At 35.1% G+C, this 23,681-nt stretch overlaps 2 protein-coding genes and 2 long non-coding RNA genes across 6 annotated transcripts; 2 read left to right on the top strand and 2 right to left on the bottom strand.

Annotated features, from left to right (window-relative positions):
• The first annotated feature begins 2,335 nt into the window (after window positions 1-2,335).
• On the top strand, window positions 2,336-3,696 carry LOC7479991 (histone H1.2). Its single transcript, XM_002302033.4, has 2 exons — window positions 2,336-2,678; window positions 2,767-3,696. Exons 1-2 carry the CDS (start codon window positions 2,490-2,492, stop codon window positions 3,436-3,438), a joined length of 861 nt encoding a protein of 286 aa, XP_002302069.1. The 5' UTR covers window positions 2,336-2,489; the 3' UTR covers window positions 3,439-3,696.
• Window positions 3,697-5,783: 2,087 nt separating this feature from the next.
• Window positions 5,784-10,123, bottom strand: LOC7471993 (calmodulin calcium-dependent NAD kinase). Of its 3 annotated transcripts, none has more exons than XM_002300759.4 (9): window positions 9,984-10,123; window positions 9,710-9,880; window positions 9,364-9,587; window positions 9,225-9,286; window positions 8,649-8,870; window positions 8,164-8,290; window positions 6,932-7,257; window positions 6,668-6,812; window positions 5,784-6,201 (listed from the first exon to the last, which is right to left on the bottom strand). In XM_002300759.4, exons 1-9 carry the CDS (start codon window positions 9,991-9,993, stop codon window positions 5,941-5,943), a joined length of 1,548 nt encoding a protein of 515 aa, XP_002300795.3. In that variant the 5' UTR covers window positions 9,994-10,123; the 3' UTR covers window positions 5,784-5,940. The 3 variants fall into 3 exon arrangements, with proteins under 3 accessions (XP_002300795.3, XP_024450912.1, XP_024450913.1); XM_024595144.2 differs by having other exon boundaries at window positions 9,364-9,566; XM_024595145.2 differs by having other exon boundaries at window positions 9,714-10,068.
• Window positions 10,124-12,426: 2,303 nt separating this feature from the next.
• LOC112326522 (uncharacterized) lies at window positions 12,427-16,106 on the top strand. The gene is made up of 2 exons (XR_002980193.2): window positions 12,427-14,806; window positions 14,917-16,106. It is a non-coding gene; the product is annotated as an uncharacterized LOC112326522 (long non-coding RNA).
• A 3,391-nt stretch (window positions 16,107-19,497) lies between these two features.
• On the bottom strand, window positions 19,498-21,075 carry LOC112326601 (uncharacterized). Its single transcript, XR_002980344.2, has 2 exons — window positions 20,637-21,075; window positions 19,498-20,433 (listed from the first exon to the last, which is right to left on the bottom strand). It is a non-coding gene; the product is annotated as an uncharacterized LOC112326601 (long non-coding RNA).
• Between the last annotated feature and the right edge of the window lie 2,606 nt (window positions 21,076-23,681).

Genomic DNA, 23,681 nt, shown 5'->3' with positions numbered 1-23,681 from the left:
CACCAATAAGATCTCTTTAAAATAGAAACTCCCTCGTGCAAATTTCGAATTCAATTCGATTTAACACCGCCATCTCAAATTCCGAATCGAATTCAAGCTAATGTGCTCGTGAGGATTGACTTGGTGAAGTTACAATGATTTTTACATGCCTGGACATTATGCTCTGGCTTGGGCTTAATCTTGGTTTTCCATGTCGAGCCTTAACATAATGTCAATGCCTAGGCTGGTCCTGAACTTGATCAGCTCTACAGTCAATGACTATTCCTGTAAGATTAATCTTCATTATTTTAAGCGTTTCTTAAGATTGCTTGTATTTTGTACAAACCTTGATCAATTGAGAACATTACGAGACATGAGATGTTATCGAGGAGACAATCAATTGTCTAAATTTGCAATTTCTAACCTGTCAATTCTTAGCTTTAAAATTCGAGTGTCACCCTCGTGTGCAGTCCATTAGTCGGTAGATGGACCTCTAGATGAATTCAAAAGAAAACAGTTAGGTTAAGTAACAGGGAAAATGATGCGAGAACTCGGTGAGTTGCATGCATCGAGATTTTTCTTTCAGTATTTGTTCTTCCCAAACCTTTTCGGCTCGACATTTTACACCTGCTTAATTTCCATGGTGATGCTTAATGCCTTGTGCTTCTCTCCACGTGAAAGGGGAAATCTAATTGGTTCATTTTAACTCTTAATTGTTGATACATATACCTTCCACGCAGATCTTCATGCCATTTAAAGAACTCTGTGTCCCAACCATGTTAGGGAGGCTGTATATATATTCCCATGTTCTTGCTAACAAATGGATCACAAAGTACCATTGCATCCTCGGCATTTCATGTAAAACACCTAATTTGAGTTTATCTTGCCTTTGAGGAGTTCAAACAAGATTTTATACGCCTTGAATATGTCGAAACATTATTAGCTTGGACAGTAAACGTGTTATGGAAGAACCGAGATATCATATAGTTAGCTCGATAATTAAATTCACCATGAATCTCAATTCGACATAGATGTTGAGCTAACTTGTTAATAATTAGAAGATTTAACATATAATATGTTGAATAATTAAATAAATACAAGATCATAGAGTGTTATGGATCGTGGTTGATTCCCATAACTCTTATGATCATTTTAAGAGATATGCTATGCACAGCCGCGACGATGACCCTCTACAATCCTAATCTTAAATACAGAACAAGAACTGCTTGCAAGTGTGTTAATCCAATGAACATCCACCAACATCCTATGTGTATGAACATTCGTGCAATGGTAAATCCTAGGTTTAGCAGAAAGGTCTATGATTTCTTTTTGATAATAACTCAGTGAACTATACAGATGCAAGTACATTTACAGCGTCTATGGAGTCTTGCTGGTGTCTAGTACTGCCTTCGGAGAGTGGAGGCCATGCACAGTAAATTTTAACACAACAAATCCCCACATAGAGCTGCGATATACATTTGAAAGGATGAAATTTAGGCATTGATTTTGACAAAAGGGTGGACAGTATACGCTAATGTGATGCAGTAGCATACTGGGGTTCCATATGACTATGCACCGAAGAAATTTCCACACGATGTTGAAATATGATAGGCTAAATGATCTCGAGTGGATCACAGATTCAATTGCGCTGTACTCGAACACATTTATACTCCAATTGATCACCAGTAATGCCTTCGGAAACTGAAAACAACGAATCAATTCATTTCTCCAGCAGATGCATACACCACACACAATGCTGTTGTGCACTTGGAACACCCTCATAGGATGTGTTCAACCTCGTTGTCTTTCCAATCAACAGTTTCCCACCTAAATCTCAATAGATTTTCATGGTTCTTGGACCAGTATGTTTCTTTACTACCCTACTATAAATTGAAACAGAAAAAACCATAATTAAGCCCTAGCATTCTTCTAAATTCCCCTTAAACCACAATGACATCCAACTAAACCCTACTTTTGACCATCACGGCTTCAAACTCAAATTCCTCTCAAACGGCTCATCCTCGAAAAACGTTCCACCTCTCACTGGAAACCTCATATAATTACCTGCACAATAAAAAAAATTTCAGAAAATTTCATTAACTGTAGCTCAAGTTATGCTCAATTTAATTGAGCTTAAAAGCACACCCGAACCTACAAAATCTCACCATCTCCTCCTAGTCCTCTCATCCACACCTCCTATAAATTCCCAACAGTCAACCGTAGATAAATCCAAATCCAATGGCTCATATTCAAACTTGAACAAAGGGAACGATCCGCGTCTTAACCCTCTCCACCAATCAGAACCCAACTTTCGGATACCAGCCTCCTCATACTTGACTATTTAAATCCCATAATTTCCGTCATCTTCTCCACACAAACAAAAAAAAAATTAAGAATCGCCAGCTTACACAGGACCACCAGATCCGATCTAATCTTCTCTTCTCCTCTGATTCGATTCCCTTTCTTCCCTCAAACCCTAACACTAGAATTTCAATCAAAATTCTGTAAAAATGTCATCTGATGAACCCACCGTCGCCGTCGATGGCAGCACCGAACCAACATCCGCTGAGCCGGCTGATGATAAGCCAGCCGCCAAACCCAGCAGAGCCAAGAAAACTAAAGAACCCAAAGCCAAAAAGGCTCCTGCCCCAAAAAAACCCCGTCATCGTACCCCCTCCTCTCACCCTCCTTACGAAGAGGTAATACTTTATACATCCGATCCAATTTTTATTTTAATACTTTTGTTTTTGATTTTTAGATCTGATTCTGTTTTATTTTATTTTGTAGATGATTAAGGATGCTATAGTGACATTGAAGGAGAAGACAGGTTCAAGCCAGTACGCGATTACTAAGTTTCTCGAGGAGAAACACAAGCAACTTCCCTCGAATTTTAAGAAACTCTTGCTGTTTCATTTGAAGAAGCTTGTGATTTCTGATAAGATTGTTAAAGTAAAAGGATCCTTCAAGCTTCCATCGGCAAAATCATCGGCACCAGCTAAACCAGCTGCTGCTTCTCCGGCTAAAAAGAAGACGGCAACTGCTGCCAAGCCAAAGGCTAAATCTAAGCCAGCTTATTCCAAGGCGAAGGAAACTAAGTCTGCCAAGTCGACTGCTAAGTCACCAGCAAAGTCTAAAGCAGCTGCCAAGCCGAAGGCTAAGCCAAAGGCTGCAGCTGCCAAGCCGAAAGTTACCGCTAAGGCAAAACCAAAGGCTGCTCCAGCTAAGGCTAAGACCTCTGTTGCAAAGCCCAAGGCAGCTCCAGCTAAGCCTAAGGCTAAGGAGAGACCGGCTAAAGCTTCGAGGACTTCAACGAGAACATCTCCTGGGAAGAAAGCGGCAGCAACCAAAGTCGCGCCGAAGAAGGCGGCAACCCCGAAAAAAGCCCCAGCGAAGACCGTAAAGCTGAAGAGTGTTAAGACTCCGACGAAGAAAGCAGCAGTGAAGAAAGGAAAGAAATGAGAAATGACATGCTGGGAAGTTATAGGAAGTAGTGTTTGTAGGGGTAGTTCTGTAAATTCGGTGGTCGTTGAGGGGTGGGTTTGTAATTTGTGTTACTTGGAATGCCCACTTGATAAGAAAAGCAAATGGCATCGGATGTTAGGCTTTTTTTTTTCCGGCACTGCGTGGAGTTGTTATTTAGGGATTTGAAACAGTACTAGATGTAATTTTCGAAGAAATAATTTTATGGTATAAAATTTAGAGCTTCTTGCTTTCTCACATGGCACGCCCATCTTCGACGTTCCCGTAAAACCTTCATTGGACGGGGAAAAATTTGGACCCAAATGTTCGGGCTTAGGGTTCATCTTTGGTAATTGAAATTGGAGAGTAGAGAGGGGGCAGGAAGCGTATATCACACGCCATTTGCGTAATTGAAATTTCAACGCAAGGGTTTTGATTTGCTTTTGTTCGCTGGACTAGTCAAGTTTTAACATGTTAGCAGCCGCAAGCATTCGCCTTTCGTTCCCCTTTCTGCATCGTGGCCGCCATGTGTGGCTAGAGGAGGCGAGATGAAATGGTTGCCCAAGACTAATTGCCCGTCTATCATTAGAGTGTGTATGCTTTTGACTGGTTTTATAAAAGATTACCATGGAGCTTCCATCTCTTGTTGGATTTTTATTTGCCAGCTTGTTTTGCAAATGGTCACGAGTGCATTATACCTCTCACGGTGGTTCTTCTCTCTGATGATCTCAGAGTGTGAATGCCTCTAGAACAGATGAACCAGGCTCATTGGCCAACCATGATTGTTGATATAGATAGGGAAGAAGGCTGCAAAGAATCAATCAAGCATTCTCAAAGAAATACTTCTTACAACTCATGTTGCTGACATTATGAACCTGTCGGCCTTCATCCACGTTACTCGCTTAAAAATAATCTCTCTCACTGGCAGATGACTTTATGTTTGCTTATCTGACAGTTGCGACTTGCAAAGTCATTTTGTCTGGTGGTTACATAACTGGAATGTGACTTCCTACCATGCAATAACAGTAATTCTCCAAGTGGGCGGAAAATTTTCCCTATTCTTGTGAGGTAAATAAAGAAATTTGGATCGTTCTATTTATTTGCCCTCTGCCATTTTTCTGTCACTGTAGTTTTTCACCTGCCTTTTCCCTTTCCCTCGATTAATTCGCCTCTGCTCTCTCTAATTTATTTTCTTATTCTTTTTATTTCCTTTTGCCAGTCAGACTACACTTCCGTGTCTGACCACCACGTGAAATGATAAACTCCATCAACAGTTTTTTTTTTTTTTAATTAATATGAATGTTCATGGCAGTTTACATTTAATTAATTTCACGTGCTTTAAAATTAATTTATATTTAATTTTGGGTTACTAATGTCCAATTTATGGCTTCAGACCTTTCTAGAATGTATACTTGTATATGCTCTGGCTATGAATTGCACTGATGCCTAAATCCCGTTCATTTCATCTCCTGTCTATTAACAAGTAAAATCATATGGATTTTCCCCTGCCTGACACTTCTTATATCCAAATGTCGATCATGTATATGGAAATTGGCAAGGACCAGTTTACGAAAAGGGGAGCAAGAACATAGTTTGCTGGAAATGTGTGACAAAAATTGGGAGCAAAATCTGAACAAATGGTATCACAAATATTTGTTGATGTTAAGAGATGACAGGCAATGGATTGTATAATACAAATCACTGAAGTTTGTGATCTAAAAAATATAGAAATCTCTTCCATATTTGAAATATTGTAGGTGCTCTGTTTTCCAAAGTAATAAAATAAAGGGATGTCAATCCATCATGATTTTGTTGGTAAACATACACAGTGTACGAGTCAATCCATCTTCTCTGTTGTTGGTGGAGGGTAATTCAAGAGTCACAAGTGTCCATTGTTTCTTGATCACTTAAAGTTGGCATTTCTGAGGAAGTTGTTCTTCACTTCCTGGGCAGATAGGATGATGAGAAGACTGAAGTTACTTCCTCTCAATTGCACAATGCTAGCAATTATAGCTTGTCAAATACACATTTGAGCAATTATACATTTGAGGGTGCAAGTTTGATTCAATTATATTAAACTTTCAAATCCAAAAGCCTCAAGTCTTAACGTTATTATTTGGTATGTATCTTGCTTCAAGTTTCAATATTCATGTTCATGTCTTTTGAATTTATATGATTATAATGGAAGAAAAGCCTTGGAAAACGGCTTATGTTTTTGGCATGACTTGTTTTTTTTTTTTTTTTTTAAATTCACTCGAGCAGTTCTAACTACCAGCAAAAATATTTCTGTGTTTTGACCTGTGCTTTGCTAGTAAATAAAACTACACGTAGCTTAGCCAAAAAAAAACAGAGAGAGAGGGAGGGGGGATTTTTACACATCAGCTCAATCATATTTTGACAACCCTATGTTATATTTTCGTCGGCTGTAAACATAGCAAGGAATTAGACACTTTCTTCAGCTTCAATCTTTTGGGCCTTGAGTTTTTTAAGAAGCTTGGAACTTCATCCTCCCCCTACTCTGAACATGTCATTTGATCTTTCAACTTTCTGGATGGAGTACTTCAACTCCCTTTGAATGTTTAACCTTGATGGTGATAATACAATGTCTTTCCAAATTGAACCATCTTCACAAGCTGGATTAGGGTACTTGTATAGTTCATAAATAGACTCCGCTTCCTCGTTCAAGCAGCCCACTCTTTTTAAACAGTCTATTTCATCTGGATCAACCAGCAGAGTCTTGTCCCTGTCTTTCCATCCTATCAACTTCACAAAGATTGACGAGTTAGTATTTTTTTTTTCCCATGGAACTCTATTTGACCTACTGCTAGTTCAACATTTTCTTGTTAAGGTCTAAACCCGACAGCCATAATCTATATCTTCTATGCATTTTTCTTTTGGCACCTGAAATAGCTGAAGTATATGTTTTCTTCATGTTGAGATTGAGCTGTAATCAGGTCTGGCTATTGGCAGTTTGATAGTTTCAGGTTTTCCGTTAACCTCAGTTCAGTTGTGTGGTGGTTATCAACTATGGCATACACCTGTGAGCATCCAGTAAATTTACTTTGACAAGAAACTTTCAAGTCAAGTCCCTAATTCCAACCTCAGACTCAGGCCTCCACAGTTTATTTATATTTGGTGTTTGGATTACCCCTATGTACTACATTCTGTGGCCTTGTTAAGAGCTTAAAGAAACCAGAGGAGAACGAAGCCAGAGAGACAGTCTGTGTACCTTAGGTGGACCTTCCAAGGCATTGGTGCAATAAAGCCTGGCATTGTCAACCAGATGGCAGTATGTCAGAAATGCATTTGCAAATCTCTTGTGGGATTTCAGTTGTGATTTCACCCTAACAGCTCTTCTACACATTATAGCTCTCCTGAAAACAGTCAAAATGTCCCACCGTCATATGTCACCCCAGGAAGAAAAACTCTTGTGCTCTTTATGTTGTTAAAACCGGAAGCGTAGACCATTGTACTGTAATAATTTGCTACATACCTTATGCCTCTGACAACAGCTAAATAAGCATCACAAACGACCCCAACCAGCTCTATCCTGTATGGTTTTCTTCTTTTGGATCCTTCTTGCAGTGATTGTTCTTCTTCGTCAATCTTCTCCCAGTACTCCTCAGTTACAGCTCCACCAGTACCTACTTTATAACCTGCTCCCATGCGATAACGACGACGGTGGACATTTCGGGCCATTGTTATTGTCTGCACAACGAATGGTACCCAGGAGAGAGTACCATCCATGATTACATCCCGCCCTTCATTCAATGCTGTCACCAAGAGAGAAGATGCTGCATCTGTAGACGATTGGTGCACCTGTTTGAAGAAGAAATTTCATTCCTAATATGAAGCTACAGTATATTCGAATACTATTTAGTACTGGCACTATAATAGTCCAGGTTGAAAGTTGACTTCACAAGCATATGCTTGAATCTTGATTTATAAACTTTTGTGCCATTGTGCTATCTCAGTTGTGGCCATCGGGCTGACAGTATATAAGAACTGATAGCTGATAGGATTACTGTATGCTTGGAACAGTTCATAAGAACAGAGTGCATCTGTCCTAAGTTTAAAGACCCCAAGATATAGAACAGGACCAGCGAGACTGTGAGATTAGTTTGAATGGAACAGAAAATTACTGGGCATTGCAGTGGATACAAGATATGCTTATGATTAGGAAGTTTGATATAAATGGGAGGGCCTGGACAATTTTGTGGCAGATATTGTGCCCTTCGAAACAGGGTATTCATGCTGTTGGAATTTTACCATGTTTGAATAATATTAAGCGTTAGCTTAGAGCTGTCTGAGATCTGGAATTGTTCTGATGGATTGGCTGTGTATTTCACTCTCAGCTGGTGGGTTCCCAGATCTTTCTTTCCCCTCTAACCTCAATCATTTTCTTGTTTATCTTTTCCTATACTTCAACATCTTTTTGCTGTCTATTGTCGTCATTTAGGCTGATTTGTATTTAAATGACAGAAATAACTTTTACTAAAAATTAAAAATTAGCTTCTTTTTATTAATTAATGTTATTTTTATAATTTAATAGTTAATCTTACTCTCTTTTTTTAATCCTTCCATTGCCTTCCTTTCCCTGCTATTCCCTTAACCAAATAAAAGAAAAGGTTGAAATATAACCAACCATTCCCTTCCTTTTCTTACCCTGACTAACCCTACCCTCCCTCACCATCCTTCCACCATAACACAGTATAAGTATCTCACCAGTTCAGCCGTATGGATCATGTCAACATGTCCTCGAGAGCTTAGGGCTCTATAGATGACATCTGATTCTTTGAAGGCATCGGCCTCAATAACCACTGCATTCCCTGCTGCTCCTGCCCAGAATGACCTGTTCACGATTCATTGAAAATATATATGTTAGCTTGTTTTATTTCTCCCTAAAAATTCTAATTATTGAGAGCTACTGGAAAAGACAGCACTATGGTGTGTTGGCTAAGAAATAAAAGAAAAGGAGCACCTATTCTTCTGTGCCATTGTTGCTTGGAGGGAATCCTGACATTTCATTTGAGCTAATTCTTCAATCTTTCTTTGCCTTTTCGTGATGGTAATATTTATTTTTGAAGTGTTTAGATTGCCTAAATATTATTCAACCTGATCTTTCTCAGTGTGTTGATTGCGTATACTAAGTTACAAAAATAACTTATCCTATACTATGAGCGATAATAATAAAAGAAGTATGCTCTTACTCATTGAGAATGTCCTTGAGCACTGTGCTCTTCCCAGCTCCCATACCACCACCCATGAAGAGGAGGACTGGACTTCTATTACTGTGAGCTACTGGAGCCATCACCTCTGTACATTGTGAGTCATCATTTGATGCAAGTCCCATTGCTTTCATTTCCTCCACCAATGTACTGAACACCCTAGCAACCTTTAGATCTTTTGCTACCCTCTCAAAAGTCCGTTCCCTAAACCAGAAAGAGAAGGAGACCCGGTTATTTCTCTTGTGGATGGTATTCATACATGTGTTGAGGCCTTTTAATTTGATTGATCGTTAGGCAGTTGTGTCAGTAAAAATATATCTGAAGCCAGAAAGATTATGTCGGTTTTGATGGTTAAGATAGCTGTTAGATATGCATCTACATCCTATGAAATTGGGTTTGTTCTGATACGAAGCGATTCAAGTGAATGTACTTGTGTAATTCAAGTTGATATTTCTTGTTGTGTTCGATTTCTTATCTGTTCTGCGATTCTCTTGCTGACTTGTGTTTTAACATCAATTACATTGGTGCATGAATTTTCCCAAGGGAAGTATTGCTCACCTAGTTGCTGCCATGACGATTTGCTTGAGCTTCCTTTTGGGCTCCGGATCAGAATTCAACACCTAAAATTAGATGGTAAGAAAGCAACAATAATGAAATACAGGAGACGATACATGCAGGTCTAACAGATCTCGTTTACCTGACTAATCAAAAGATCAGCGTGGCTCCAGTGAAATGCAAAATAACTAAGAATGCACCTCTCAAACTCCTCTACCAGCTTTACATAGAGTGAATCGGCGTCAGGTTCTTGAGAAAAGAATGCATAAATGTCCTCCTCACATCCATCACAATCTCGGATGTATTCGGCGGCCAACCTACATAGATGTGGGCATTCTCTCCTATCTGCAAACCCCATTTGCCGTGCTGCTCTCATGAATGAAGGAGGGAGACATATTACAATAATTGAAAAGACTGAAATGATTCAAGCTCTAGGGGGGAAATTGGATTTAATGTATATTTTTATCGTTGGATCTCGTAATAATTACCTACATAATGGGGAAATCTCTCAAGCTTTTCAGCATGGCCTGCCTCTATTGGTCTTAGGCGTAGGATGATCTTTCGATCCCTCAACTTCCAGAGACGATAATGTACAGCTGCTATGATCAAGCCTATTGAAGAGGCCACCATGATAAGATAGGTTTGTTTGCTGGTGTAATCTGATGAATAATATCGAGACAGGAGTAAAGAAACGTTTCATGCGATTGTTATCAATGTTACTAGAGATGAGAAGACGACCAGATTTTTTCCTCTAAGACTTACCTTTCGGCATGTTTTAGAATTCCAGGGAAGAAGATTTTCTGTTTGATTTCATGTTGTGACGACAGGAAACAACATTATCTGCCATTGCCTTTCCTTTGTAGTTGCATCTTAATCGTTATTTTTGTTTGGAGACACCGATAAAAGCGACAAAAGGGACACTCCTTGTTTTTTTACATCAAAATAAAATCAAGCGGTGCCACGTGTAATAGGTTTTGACATGTACATTCCCAGTAGTTATCTCTGCGTACAGTAGAAACTAGATAATATTTAATAAAATATTAAATAAAAAAGTTATGAGATAAACATGAGTGTAAATATCTAATCTTAAAATATACGCTACAAACTGGATTTTATTTAATATATTTTTTTAAATTGATATTTTATTTAATAAAATAATAAAAAAAACACACATAAAAAAGCTATTGAATAAAACTAAAAAAATAATAATTTAAAACTACATGGAAAGAATACTTCTTTATCATAAAAATTTTGAAATCTTATTCCTAAAATAAATAAAAGATAAATATATTTATTTTAAAAACATCATAAAAATTTGTTGAAATTGGGTGAAAATAAAGATAAAAAAAGCTTGTATATGCAGGCCTAACTTAAGTGGCCTAATGTGCACGGGCTTAAAAAAAACCCAGTCTTAGGCTTATTTTTTTTTTTAAGAGGAGGATAACTTGTTGTCCGTTCCTTATTAAAAAAAAAGAATAAGTAGAAAACGAGTCACGTGTAAACCTAGTTTCAAGCAATTAGAGGGTTGCTAGAAAGTCAGGCCGTGTGTTTTATTTGTCAAAAAAACTAGATTTTAATCTTGTTTTTGACCTAAAGAAACAAACAAAAAAAAAATACAACACATCTTATTGAAATCATTGATGACATCAGATAACAAAAACACAGCTCAAAAACCCAAGGAGAAAAGAACACCCAGGTAGAATTTTCTTTCATTAAATAGAATCCATTAACACCAAAATTAACATTTTTCATGGCCATAATCAGTGTTAGCTTAGACTTTCTTTCTTTATTATTGGAATCCAACCTCTCTCTTTTCTCTCAAATCAGGGATTGAAAAATAAAGTTTTGTACCAGAATTAAAATTTTAAAATATTGAGGAACCGAAAGTTATCATTTAAAAAGTAAAAGGATCAAAATAAACTTCTCACCTCATTTTGTAAACCGCCACCTAATTTTTCCTTATTTTACACTTTGATCATCTTTGTTTTAAATTTGTCCCTCTTTAATAATTTTTGATAAATTAATTATGAATTTGAGAATAAAAAGATGTAATTAATGAGAAATAAAAAAGAAACAAAAAAAATATATACCATACACATCTTATTGAAATAATCGATGACATCAGACAACAAAAAAATAGCTCAAAAACCCAAGGAAAAAAGAACACCCAGGTGGAATTTTCTTTCATTAAATGGAATCTGTTAACACAAAAATTAACATTTTTCATGGCCATAATCAGTGTTGGCTTAGATTTTCTTTCTTTACTATTGGAATCCAACCTTTCTCTTTTCTCTCAAATCAGAGACTGAAAAATAAAGTTTTGTACCACAATTAAATTTTTAAAATATTGATGAACCAAAAGTTATCATTTAAAAAGTAAGAAGGACCAAAATAAACTTCTCACCCCATTTTGTAAACTGCCACCTAATTTTTCCTTATTTTACACTTTGATTATCTTTGTTTCAATTTTGTCCCTCTTTAATAATTTTTGATAAATTAATTATGAATTTGAGAATAAAAAGATGTAATTAAAGAGAAATAAAGTTCGACAACTAAATAAAAAAAATATTATGTTTTGCTACAATAAAAACCCACACGGTTTAAATTCTGGGCATGACTATAAATCATAAAGCTATCATATTTCAATTTGGATAATTATTAAATTTTGATAAAACAATGTTTTATTTTCTTATTTGAAAATAACTATATATTCATATTAACTTGAGCATCAATTAATATTGAATTATATTCTGAAATGATTTTAAAGAAACACTCTTCATGTTAACCAAATGTATTTAAAAATCTTTAGTAATTTTTTTTGTATAATCCCAAAATTTAAACTTAGAAGATTAATAAACGAAACATATTTTTTTAATCAGAACCTTTTAAGATTAAAATGTTTATATTTATTTAATAAAAAATGCATGGCATTTTTATTTCGAGAATGAATAGAATACAACATTCATTTAAAAACAGTATACAGAATTATGAGAACATATTTCTTCTTTGCTCACATGAAAATAACATAAATACATAATAGATTCCACATTTTAAGTGAACGAAAAAATTAAATACGCAGGAGTATTATCTAATAATAATTCCATAAATCAAAGTAAATCTTTGAACTTTGTGGGCCAGGCTCAAGGTCCATTTATATTATATTAAGCAAGCTAGGCCGGGTTGACCCAGAAAGAGAAGCATCGACAATCCCCTGGATTTTACCCGTTTGGGTTCTCGGATCCTAAATCCTCGGTTCAATTTTCCCGGCTCTACAGTCTCCAATAAAACAAACAAAAACCCCTCCAAAGGGTTCTTAAAAGTTAAAACCCTACCTTGCTCTTCTTCTTCTCCTCCTTCTGTTGCTCATATATTATCATCAAGAACAACTGCTTCTTCTATAGGCAAAATCTCCTCCCCCTTCTTCAGTAACCCACAAAAACCCACTTCTTCAAATCCCAAAACTTAAAACGAAGAGCTCACTTCAAACTCCAAAACTTTCCCAGAAGTCACAAACTTTAACGCTCAAAACCAAACGCCACTTCAAGAATTCCTCAAGAGAAACTGCAAGTCAGGTAATTCCACTCTCAATGAAGCAACTCACTTCTTTGATCACATGATTAACATGAATCCCACCCCTCCAATTGCATCATTCAATCTTTTATTAGGTTCACCTGCTAAGAAAAAGCTTTACTTTGATGTTATTTTATTGTGTAAAAGAATGAATCAGTGGGGTTGTTGATGGATTTTATCACTTTGAATATTTTGCTTAATTGTTTTTGTAATGTGAAGAGGGTCTGTGATAGTCTTGTGGTTTTTGGGAGGATTTTAAGGTGAGGTTTTATGCCAAATACTGGGACTTTTAGTTCTATGATTAAGGGTTTATTTTTGGAGGATAAAACTGGTTAGGTTGTCGGATTGTTTAAGAAAATGGGTTTGTTTGGTTGTTGGCCAAATGTGGTTGCTTATGGTATTCTGATTAATGGGCCGTGTCGAACTGGGAATAAATGTCGCTGTGAAGTTTCATGAAAAAATGCTTAGTGGAAATGGTAAATTTGGTATTCATTGCAAGCCTAATTTGGTTTGTTATGGAAGTATTATTGATGGTCTTTGTAAGGATGGGTTGGTGGAGAAGGCGAAAGAGCTTTTCTGGAAATGAAGGGTGGAGGTATTTGTCCTGATGTGGTTGTGTATAGCCCCCTAATGCATGGTTTGTGCTCTATGGATGAGTGGGAGGAGGCTAAAGGTTTGTTTATTGAGATGATGGATCATGGATCAAGGTATGCGGCCTACTGTGGTAACATTCAATTTGCTGGTAGATATGCTTTGCCAGTCTTGGAAGATGGAGTCAAGTAAATTGTTTGAGCTTATGGCTCAGTCTGTATAGAACCTGATGGTTTTACTTATTCCACTTTCATAGATGGATACTGTTTGTCTGGTATGATTGATGATGGGAGGGAGCTCTGTGTCTATGGTGAAAAGGGGTGTAAACATTATGTTGTTAGCCATAATGCTTTGATTAATGGTTATTGCAAAAATCAGAAGGTAGATCAAGCTATGCGCCTTTACAGGGAAATGCTTCATGAAGGGACTAGACCAACAATTATTATATACAATATTTACCCGGGTGGCTCTTTCCAGGCAGGTAAGGTTTGAAATACTCGAAGCTGTTTGTTGAGATGCAACTTCACGACCTGGAACCTAATTAGACGAAATATAAAGTTTATTTGGATGGGCTTTGCAAGACCAATCGTGTTTCAGAGGCAGTAGACCTGTTTCACAGTTTAGAAAATTGTAAGTTTGAATAGAGTGTTGAAATCTTTAACTGCCTTATTGATGGCTTGTGCAAAACAGGGAAGCTCAAAACCGCTTGGGACCTATTCTACAGAATGTCTAATGAAGGTTTAAAGCCAACTGTTGTGACATATTCTATAATGATACATGGATATCCTATCATGATACATGGACTTTGTAAAGAATCCAAATGGAAAAGGCAAATGATCTGTTATTGGAAATGGAGGACAAAGATTGTGCTCCAAATGTGGTCACATTTAACACACTCATGCTTGGTTTCTTCCGAAATAATGAGACACAAAAGGTAGTTGAATTTCTTCATTAGATGAAAGCAAGAAACTGTCACCAGATGTATCCACTGTCTTGATAGTGATCGAATTACTCTCAAAGGATGAAAACTACGATGCATGCATAAAACTGCTTCCAAATTTCCTACTCAAGAGCGAACAGAAAAGTTGACATGATGAATGCCAGCCATTTGTGTGATTTGGCTGAAGAAAACTTTATTAGAACTTTCCCAGAGTTCAACTTTCAACCAGAAGTTGCACAGAACTATGGCCTGCTGTTGTCCTTCCATTTGATCGAATTTTTAAGTGACAGCTTGAATGATGGGGTAAATCTGTTGAAGTTCATCAGAGGGTAGTTTGAACTGTTGAGGTGTGACATCAGGTTCTGATTTACATCATTGACTACAACTGGATTCCTTGAATCTATATGTTTATTCATAACAGAAGTTGTAGCATGGGTATGGCGGATCAGAATCGTTGATGGAGCAAATATCCTGCTAGTTTGAGGTAGGTCACAGACCTTCAAATGATAATCACTTGTGAATTGTAATAGCCTGATAATGCTACTGAAAATCATTTCCGCAACCACCTTACTGAAAATTATTGCTTGACAACAGGAACAGATGTAAGGGGATGCTAACAACCACTGCATCTCTTAAGATCTGTGACGTCAAGTACGTCATGAATATGACTGCATCTTGTTGTGTACAGGTATGCCTGTCCTTTGTACCGTCTTTGTGGAATATATTGCCAATCTACACTAAATTAATTTTCAGAACTGTTGTTGGATATGCTCTTTTAATAGCCATGGCGTACAAATCTATTTATAACTGCTTTTTCATTGAATCTGATCACTGGAACTTATGTTTGGTCACTCTTTTATAGTTTAGATATCCAATTCAAGTTTGATAAAAATTCACAAGAAAGGCAGTGAATCACTGTGTCTTTAATGTCATCAATTTTGGTAATTTGATTCAAGTAAAACTGCAAGTGAAAATATGTTTTGGAAGTCGTAATCTCTCTATCCATAGAGCATAATATTTGAAACTTGAAAGTTTAACCATATTGGAAAGCTGGATGAGAAAAAGCAACTTCATAGTGAGAACCAGATTATTGTGAAGTCTGTTGAGCACTGATCAGTGTCGTAGCAGAGGATACAAGAACTGCCTTTGGAGGCTATCATTTCTAATCAAGTGAGACTTGTGCATGCATCTCTCTCATAGTTGCAAATATTTACATCTATAATTGTAAATGAGGAAATATGAGAGCCTGATGTTTAGTGCAATTGTCAAATTCAATCATGAAACCTGGCTTATTTAAGACAGAGGTGCGTATTGTAGAGCCCTCATGCACAAGTAACAGACTAAAGCAACTGATGGTTTGGATGGGACAGGAGAAACTCTATTGCAAACATTAGTCTGCAGACCTTTTTATGGCAGCAGTTAAAAAAACATTTGATCAACGGTAAGTCTCTAGAAAATAGGAAATAGCTATGCTGATGATCTTATATCTGTGAGAGAAGTCGCGAGACTGGTTGGAGTCCCGATAGAAGTTGTTTGGATGAGCAATGCGTAGAGCTTTTTTCAGAGGATCACAGGTTAGTCAGATCTGGACCAGCATGGGCCGGAACAAATGAAATGAAGGCGTGCCATTTTGAGAATTTTTGGAGCATTCAGACAAAGCGCACTGAAAACACCAAGGAGTAAAAAAAGACATGATTTATCATTTATGTTTTTCCCATTTGAAACATGTATCTTAATCACCTGACATTATTAAGTGGATCTACTGGTAATTGGATTATTGCGAATTGCTTGCTTTTTTTTAAAAAATTATTCTAGGTAGTTACAAAAGTCCCCACATTACACTTCTATAAGACAGTGATTTCTTCATGCCGAGAGGTTTACTTTAGATTTTACTGTTAGAGGGCATTGGCTCTGACATACTCACTCAATGAGAATCTGGATAAAGTTTTCTAAAAGTTATTGGAGCATCAATTGATTTTTGCTTTAGTGGAGGTGGTAACAGGGAACAGTAAAAGAGGATGATGAACGCACCTACATGTCACTCCATTAGATTCATCAAAACCCGATATAGTTAAAGGTATTTGCTTGGTTTTAAGGCAGTACCTCCTGGATTTAGCTTACGAACACGTCTTTGAATTCTTAGATTTGCATGAAGAGTTTTTTCCTGGAATTCTTGAATCGTGTGAAGAAAATCGACCGCCTGGATCTTAGGGTCTCTCCTTTGATCTTTTGGATGTCAACTCCCCATACATCGAACGGGACAGTTTGAAGGAGCGGTGTGATCAAATTGGCTGCAAGGAAAGCTAAAGTTGGTGCTTGATGGTGTCCCCTCTTCTACTTTTTGTTTTTTTTTTTTTTAATGACGCACCACCATTCCTAGGAACCACAGTTTTTTGGATTCGGTTCTTACTGGATTCGTCAGCTTATTAAGAAGTAAAACTCTCCCAGCAATAATAAATAGTATATTTTATATACAAGAATTGAATTCAAGACCTTATTTAAAATTAACAAACACCATCACTTGAATTATTACTGCAAAATGTAGAAACAGCAACTCATGCTACAAGAAGGGAAACTGTTTGAAAATTATTCAGTTTTCCCTGTTTGGTTTGGAAAGCAACAACCAGGGGAAGAGCAATGAAGTGAAATGTGGAATCTATTCCAATCCAAAAGAGATGGACAACGAAAAGGAGAAGATGGTGTTCACACATGTTAGATTTATAAGCTCACATCAGAAGATAACAGTCTTCTTTCACTTCTGATGGGATGGAGTTTGGCAACGAAAAGGGATAAGGCAAAATCTTCAAAAGAATCTTGCCCTAACCTGCTCTGCCTAGCTGCCTATATGGCTACATATCCCTCCCTCCCTCCATTTCCCACTCTCCATCCAACGAATTTTGGACCCAAATCATTTATAGACTTTTCTTGTAATTTCAGAAACTAAAGCTCTCCAGATAAGAGGATTATTTAGGCTCGTCCGCTTCCTCGTTCCTTTTTTCTCTCTCACCATTGTACCGGGATGGCAAGGGATTTTTCCTTTAGGGTGGTAGATATGATGATTGCTAACCTTTAGGGTGTGTTCATTGATAAAAAAAAAGCTTTTCTTTTTTCTTTTCTCTGTTTTTTCTCTGGTTTTTTTCTTTTGATTGAGAATTCGGAAAACTTGTTCATTTGTTGAAAAACTAAGATGGGTTTTTTCACTGAAAAAAGAAAAAAAAATGCATCACGATTACAATAATTTATAATAATCATTTTAGATTGTAGAATATTAATTTTATTTCATTCAATTTAAAAATTACAATGAAAAAATTATATTTTAAACTGATTTTTTTTATATTATATTTATAATAAAAAATTAAATTTATGACAATAACTAAGTATGAAAAAATATATAAGAAATAATTTTAATATTCGCTAATTATTCATGTTTTTTTTTTTTAAATTTGAAAAGCTTGTATTGAAAAACCTTTAAAATGTATTTTTGAAACTCTGTATAAATTTGAAAAAAAAAGAGAGGAAGTTTTATGGAAAGAAAAATATTATATTTTAACAACAATGTTCCTAAACAGCCCCTTGGTGCCTAATGACGTTAGATTTGGACCTTTTTGTCTCTATTTACCTGACGAAGTTGCATGCCCAACACGAACGTGACAAAATCAATCCCATGGGCCCTTACGGTTTTTTGCCTGATTGCCCACCTTTTGACAAAATTATACAAGGCTTTGTAACACGTGGAGACAACTCTTTCATAATTATTACGTAATTATATTTATATTTTATAAGGGTGCGAGGACATCGGTCCTCCGATGGACGTGAAATGATTGCTGGGTTAGACTTTAGAGCTGCACGACTGTTAATCAAGAACGATAACCCTGTTTTATGTTAGATTTTATTGTAATTGAAGATGATTTAGGTGAGTCCAGCTCTCTAATAGGGCTCCTACGCCCTCCAAAGCCTTAATCTTTTCTTATAAATTAGATTTTATTGTAATTGAAGATGTTTTTGTTAAATTTAGCGTGTTATATTAACTCGATGACTCAGTTATTTGGTTCTCGTTTGAACTCGAGTCAAGTTTAAAAAAATTTAAAATGAAACTGATCTAATTAATTCATAAATTAACTCATAATTTGATTACTCAAATTTAAATATGATTTTTAATTTAACTTTAAATAATACCGTTTTAAATTTAAATAATCAAACTGGATTTGATAACTTTACTTTTAATATACAAGTCATGTGATATTACATCTTTATCTAAATTAATCTAATTTATATTTAAAGATTTTGCTATGATTAAGTCAAACTATCATATTCCATTTTTTTCCCGATGATATGAGAATATTTTTATTTTAAACTATTTCTTGAAGCTAAATGTTCCATTGGTTAGCCATCCACACAAATTTTAATTAGGGCACTACATTTCTTGAAATAATTCGAATCTAAGGTAATCACGTAAATAAATCCAATAATCACGTGAATAAGCCTCGAAGAAAAGTCAGAAGCAAAGCCAATTTTTATTGTTGTTCTTTTTTTTTTTAATAAAAAAAGTTCTGGTCGTCTAAAGACATCGAGATAGGTGCAATATTATCGATCGTCCGTGCATCCGCTTCTTAAATTTCTGTGCATCGATATTTGCCTCTCATTTAAAAAATGCTTTATCCTAATTTCTCAACTCATCCCATCTTTGCCTTTATTATGGACATGCAATGATCAGGGATTTTCCTTTTTTTTTTTAACAAATAATAACATGAAGTAAAAATATTTCATATATAATTTCAAAATTAACATACATATGAAAATTGAATTTCCCATATCATTACATAGAAAATCACTATGTAAATACACCTGTAGCTGCTTATTTATTTATTTATTAATGCCAATACTATCATTACTAATAAAAGCAGGTTGTGAACTCAATACTTTCACCTCTCGTAATTTTGATCCTTAAATTTTTAATTCTTTCATGTATACTTGTTTTACATTTGGCTCTCCAAAAAATAAAAAAATTCTCTCCAACCCTCTTTTTTTTTAAAAAAATAATTCTCTAATTTTCAAATTTAACTTGTCTTTGTAAGTTATATGAGAAATATTAACAATATGTAGCATTTCTAAAGCCAAAGACACAAACATGTAACAGCAAACAAAATAGCTAGCATTTCTAAGGCTATAATAAGCTGAATGAATTAATTAAAGCATATATATAAATAACTACAGTTGTTGGAAAAGGGACTTCAAATTGACAATGGGCAAAATAAAAAAAAAAAGCTAGTAAAGAGAGAAATTTTAGTTCTCTGGTAACCCTAACCCTAGATTTTAAGCAAGCAGCAGCCCTTCAATATTGATGCATGGAAAAGTAGTTACATCAAAATGTGGGCACGACCAGATTCTCTAGAGAGGTGATCAACCGATTGAACTTGTTTTTTTCCGCGCCCCCTTTGATCTTCCATCTTCATCCCTTTCACATCGCACCAAGCAGCACTTCGATTCGAATCTTTCAATTTTTTTTTATTACTTTCAACATGAGAATCCCCACAAAAGATGGTGGTATTTCTACACTAACAAATGTTGATATTGTCGTCACATCATGTTTTTTTTTAGTAATTAAAGGAGAGCCTCTAACATGAGACCCTAAGAAGAAGAGAACATGGATACGAATTGAAGTGAACTCATTAATTAACGTACGTAGTAATATCATGTAATTAATTAACAGTGCAATTACAATTTACAACTGCTTGTTCATCTTAGCTAATTAGTTGATAAAATTTATACACGATTTGATTATTTTGACTAACAATCCTCCTAATATCAAGTTAAAGCAGCCACGGAGCTACTGTTCCTCTCTCTCTCTCTCTCTCTCTCTCTCTCTCTCTCTCTCTATATATATATATATATATATGGCAACAAATATAAATCTGATCCCAGTTATGGTAGTTCTAGTTTTATTTATTTATTTAAAGTTGACCCGCAAGAGTTAATATCTGACCCACCTGCTACAAATGAGAAGTTATGGTGATATCCCTGAAGATCATATCGAACTAAAAGAGGCACAAAAGCTCAGAAAGCCAGACCTTGTAAACCTCAAGACAGGCTCCTTTCTTGCTCTCCTGGTTCCTGGATATGGCGCAAGCAAGCGAGCGAATATACTCATTTTATCGTTAATCTCTTCAACCGAAACCATACAAGCTAAATTTACCCAAAACACAAGGAAGATTATAAATTTATAACTATATACTTAATTAATTTTGTCTAAGATATAGTTAATTATATTGGAGACATCAGACATGAGAAGGAGACCGGAAATGATGAAATCATACCAGTTAATTAGTACTGCGACCTCTGATAGCTGAATTATGTATCAATGGGGTGTGTTATCTTCACCAGAGAAACAAATTGATCAAAATCACAAGTATACGACAACAAAAGTCTTATTACACCCTCCGAATGCTAAACAAATATAGTTGGGGGGAATGAAGCCTGGTCCGAAATCACTCAATACTACATTAATGTTAAAGCTTCACATGAATGACATCGAACCAGACAGCAATCCCCTCAACAGTTAATACATGCGAAAGAGGAGAAAGAGAGAGAGCTGAGAGAGAGAAAGGGAGACAAATTATGGAGGTTTTGATATGGCCATGCATTAATTATTTCTTTCATGGGGTCCTTATATATACACGTAGGGATGATAAAGAAATTCTAGCTCGAGTCACATGAGATGGAGTTGGAATCCACTTTCTACACTACCCCCAACCATGCTTTTCGCACATAGGTAATTAACATCCGAATGAGAAATGCTTTTTGGGCAGAATAATTGACTTAACTTTAACTACTTTTTTTCTCGAACATGGTAATTTCAGCTGGTCTTAACAGGTATTGTGTACATTTGATGGCGAGGTCAACCCAAACAGAGAGAGCCTCTTTTAGGGATCCGGCACAAATATGATCTGTAAATTCAAATTATTTTACTGTACTGTGTTGCGTGCGGTTCCTTCCAAACCCATTTCCTTTAAAACTAGATTATTTTACTGTACTGTGTTGCGTCCTTGGTTCAAAATATTTTTTTAATATAAAAAAATATTTAAGCATTATTAAGATGTTTTATAATAAAAGATTCTAATCATGATGCATATTAGATAATATATTTTTAAAATATTGATATAAAGAAATATTGGATGATATTGATATTTTATTTTTTTTAAAATATTGAGACTGTAAGTCTGTAATAGATTGGATCGACTAGGGTTAATCTGTTAAATTTATGACTCAGATCATGAAATCATGATAACCCTATAGAAAGATAATCAAAATAAACTATGAAGATTAATTTTTAATCAACCTAATGTTGAAGGACATAATTGAAAAAAATATGAAATAAAAAAAGCATAAAACCTACCTAAATCAACATGGATTAACCTACTAAACCCATAATCTAGGTCATGATATCAGGATAATCTCATAAAAAGCAAATAAAAAAAATTATGAAGTTCATTTTTCAACCAACTTAATATTGAAAGATGAAATAAAAAAATTAATAAAATAAAGACAAAAAAAAAACTCAAGTCAGCCATGGTTAACATGTTAAACCCGCGACCTGAATTGTGAGACCACGATAATTTCATAAAAAAATAAAAAATTACAAAGCTTCATTCCCAATAGATCCAATGTTGGAGGTTGAAATCAATAATAAAAAAAACTAAATTCATGAGAGTGATATAGCTCTACAAAAAAGCAAATTTTAAAAGATTTTGAAGCCTAATTCCTAAACAACTTAATATTAAATGATGAAATTGAAAAAAAAATAAATAAAAAAAGAAGATTGAGTTGTTGGAGGGTGAAATTGAAAAAAATAAAAAAATTATAAAAATTAATTTCTAATCAATCCAATGTTGAATAATAAAATAAAATAAAATATAATTAGACAAAATGACCTAAAAAAATAACTCGAGCTAACATGTTAAACCTGCGACCTAAGTTATGCATGTGATCATGATAAATTCATAAAAAAATAAATTAAAAAATTATAATACCCCATTTCCAACAGATTTAATGTTGAAAGTTTAAATTGAAAAAAAAATCTAAATCCATGAGATTGATATATAACCCAATAGAGAGGAAATCGAAAAAAAATTACAAAACACAATTCACAAAACAAGCTAATATTGAAGGATGAAATTAAAAAAAAAAACTAAAAAATAATTTGATTATTGAATGGTAAAATTAAAAAAAAAAGCTAAACAAAGGAAAAAGAAACACTATTCTAGTAAATATTATTTTGTAAATATGGCTACAATAATTTAATTACACCCTTTCATGTTTTGATAATAGTTAATGAAGATTAATACTTATTTCATAGAAGTTTTACTTTTTTTCCTATAAAATGGCTTTTTTAAGATGTATTTTACTCTAAAATCTATAACTATTGTATAATATATATATACAAGGCAAACATTTGCTACTCCATGTTGATAACTGAACTGTAGATTGCAGCCATGTATAGCTAAAACAAAACCTAATTTTAATTAGATATCCGTGATTAGTGGAGCTGACCACTCTTAGATAGTCTTGCTTGCAAGACCTTGACCCTTGTGTTCATTTCAAGTAAAGGATATGTCCTTTGCTTGCCACTAAGGTAAAGGGAGGGTGGGAGGTGGAAGAACCTTCACCATTGATCGATGGCATATATATGCAGCATGTACGATTCCAAGCTTAATTCCCAAGCTTAACACAGATTGGCCTGAACTACTTAAAGATGTAATATATAGTCAGCATAAAAAAAAATATAAAAGAAGAAAGAGAAATGGACAAAAGATCGGCGGAAAACCATGCAAGCCACTAATTAATTGCATAAGGGACACTAGTTTAGTTCATCATGCAATTTCCTCGATAAGCGAGAGCTGATATATAATTCCAGAATTAATTGACTACGCTCATGACTAATTAAGAACTAAATAATCCATGAATATGTAAAAGACTAGCAGGTTTGAAATCCTCCAGAGGTAGCTGCAGGTAAAGCTGCTTTTGTAAAGTGAGAAAAGATTATATATTGTTTCAACCGACAGCTTGAATTTTGTTGCCAAATAAAGTAGACGATTTAGCATTTTACTTCGAATACTTGGACTCCCGAAGCATATAGCTAGATCTGGTAGAATATATTTTTCCATGATCATCATCTACCTACGATAATACATGTGCAAAGGAACCAAAAAATATTCTTAGAACATCAAGTACTGATCAATATTGGTAAACTATAACTTAATTCTGCGTAAAAATAGTTTGTCGAACTCGGCGTTGAAGCTTCATTGATCGGTAACTAATTCACTTAAACTTTAATTTGCAATAATTATTAACTTATCATTCTT

Source organism: Populus trichocarpa, chromosome 2 (assembly GCF_000002775.5).
Source record: "Populus trichocarpa isolate Nisqually-1 chromosome 2, P.trichocarpa_v4.1, whole genome shotgun sequence".
Classification (NCBI taxonomy): Eukaryota; Viridiplantae; Streptophyta; class Magnoliopsida; order Malpighiales; family Salicaceae; genus Populus; species Populus trichocarpa.
This window is presented reverse-complemented; position numbering and strand designations above follow the sequence as displayed.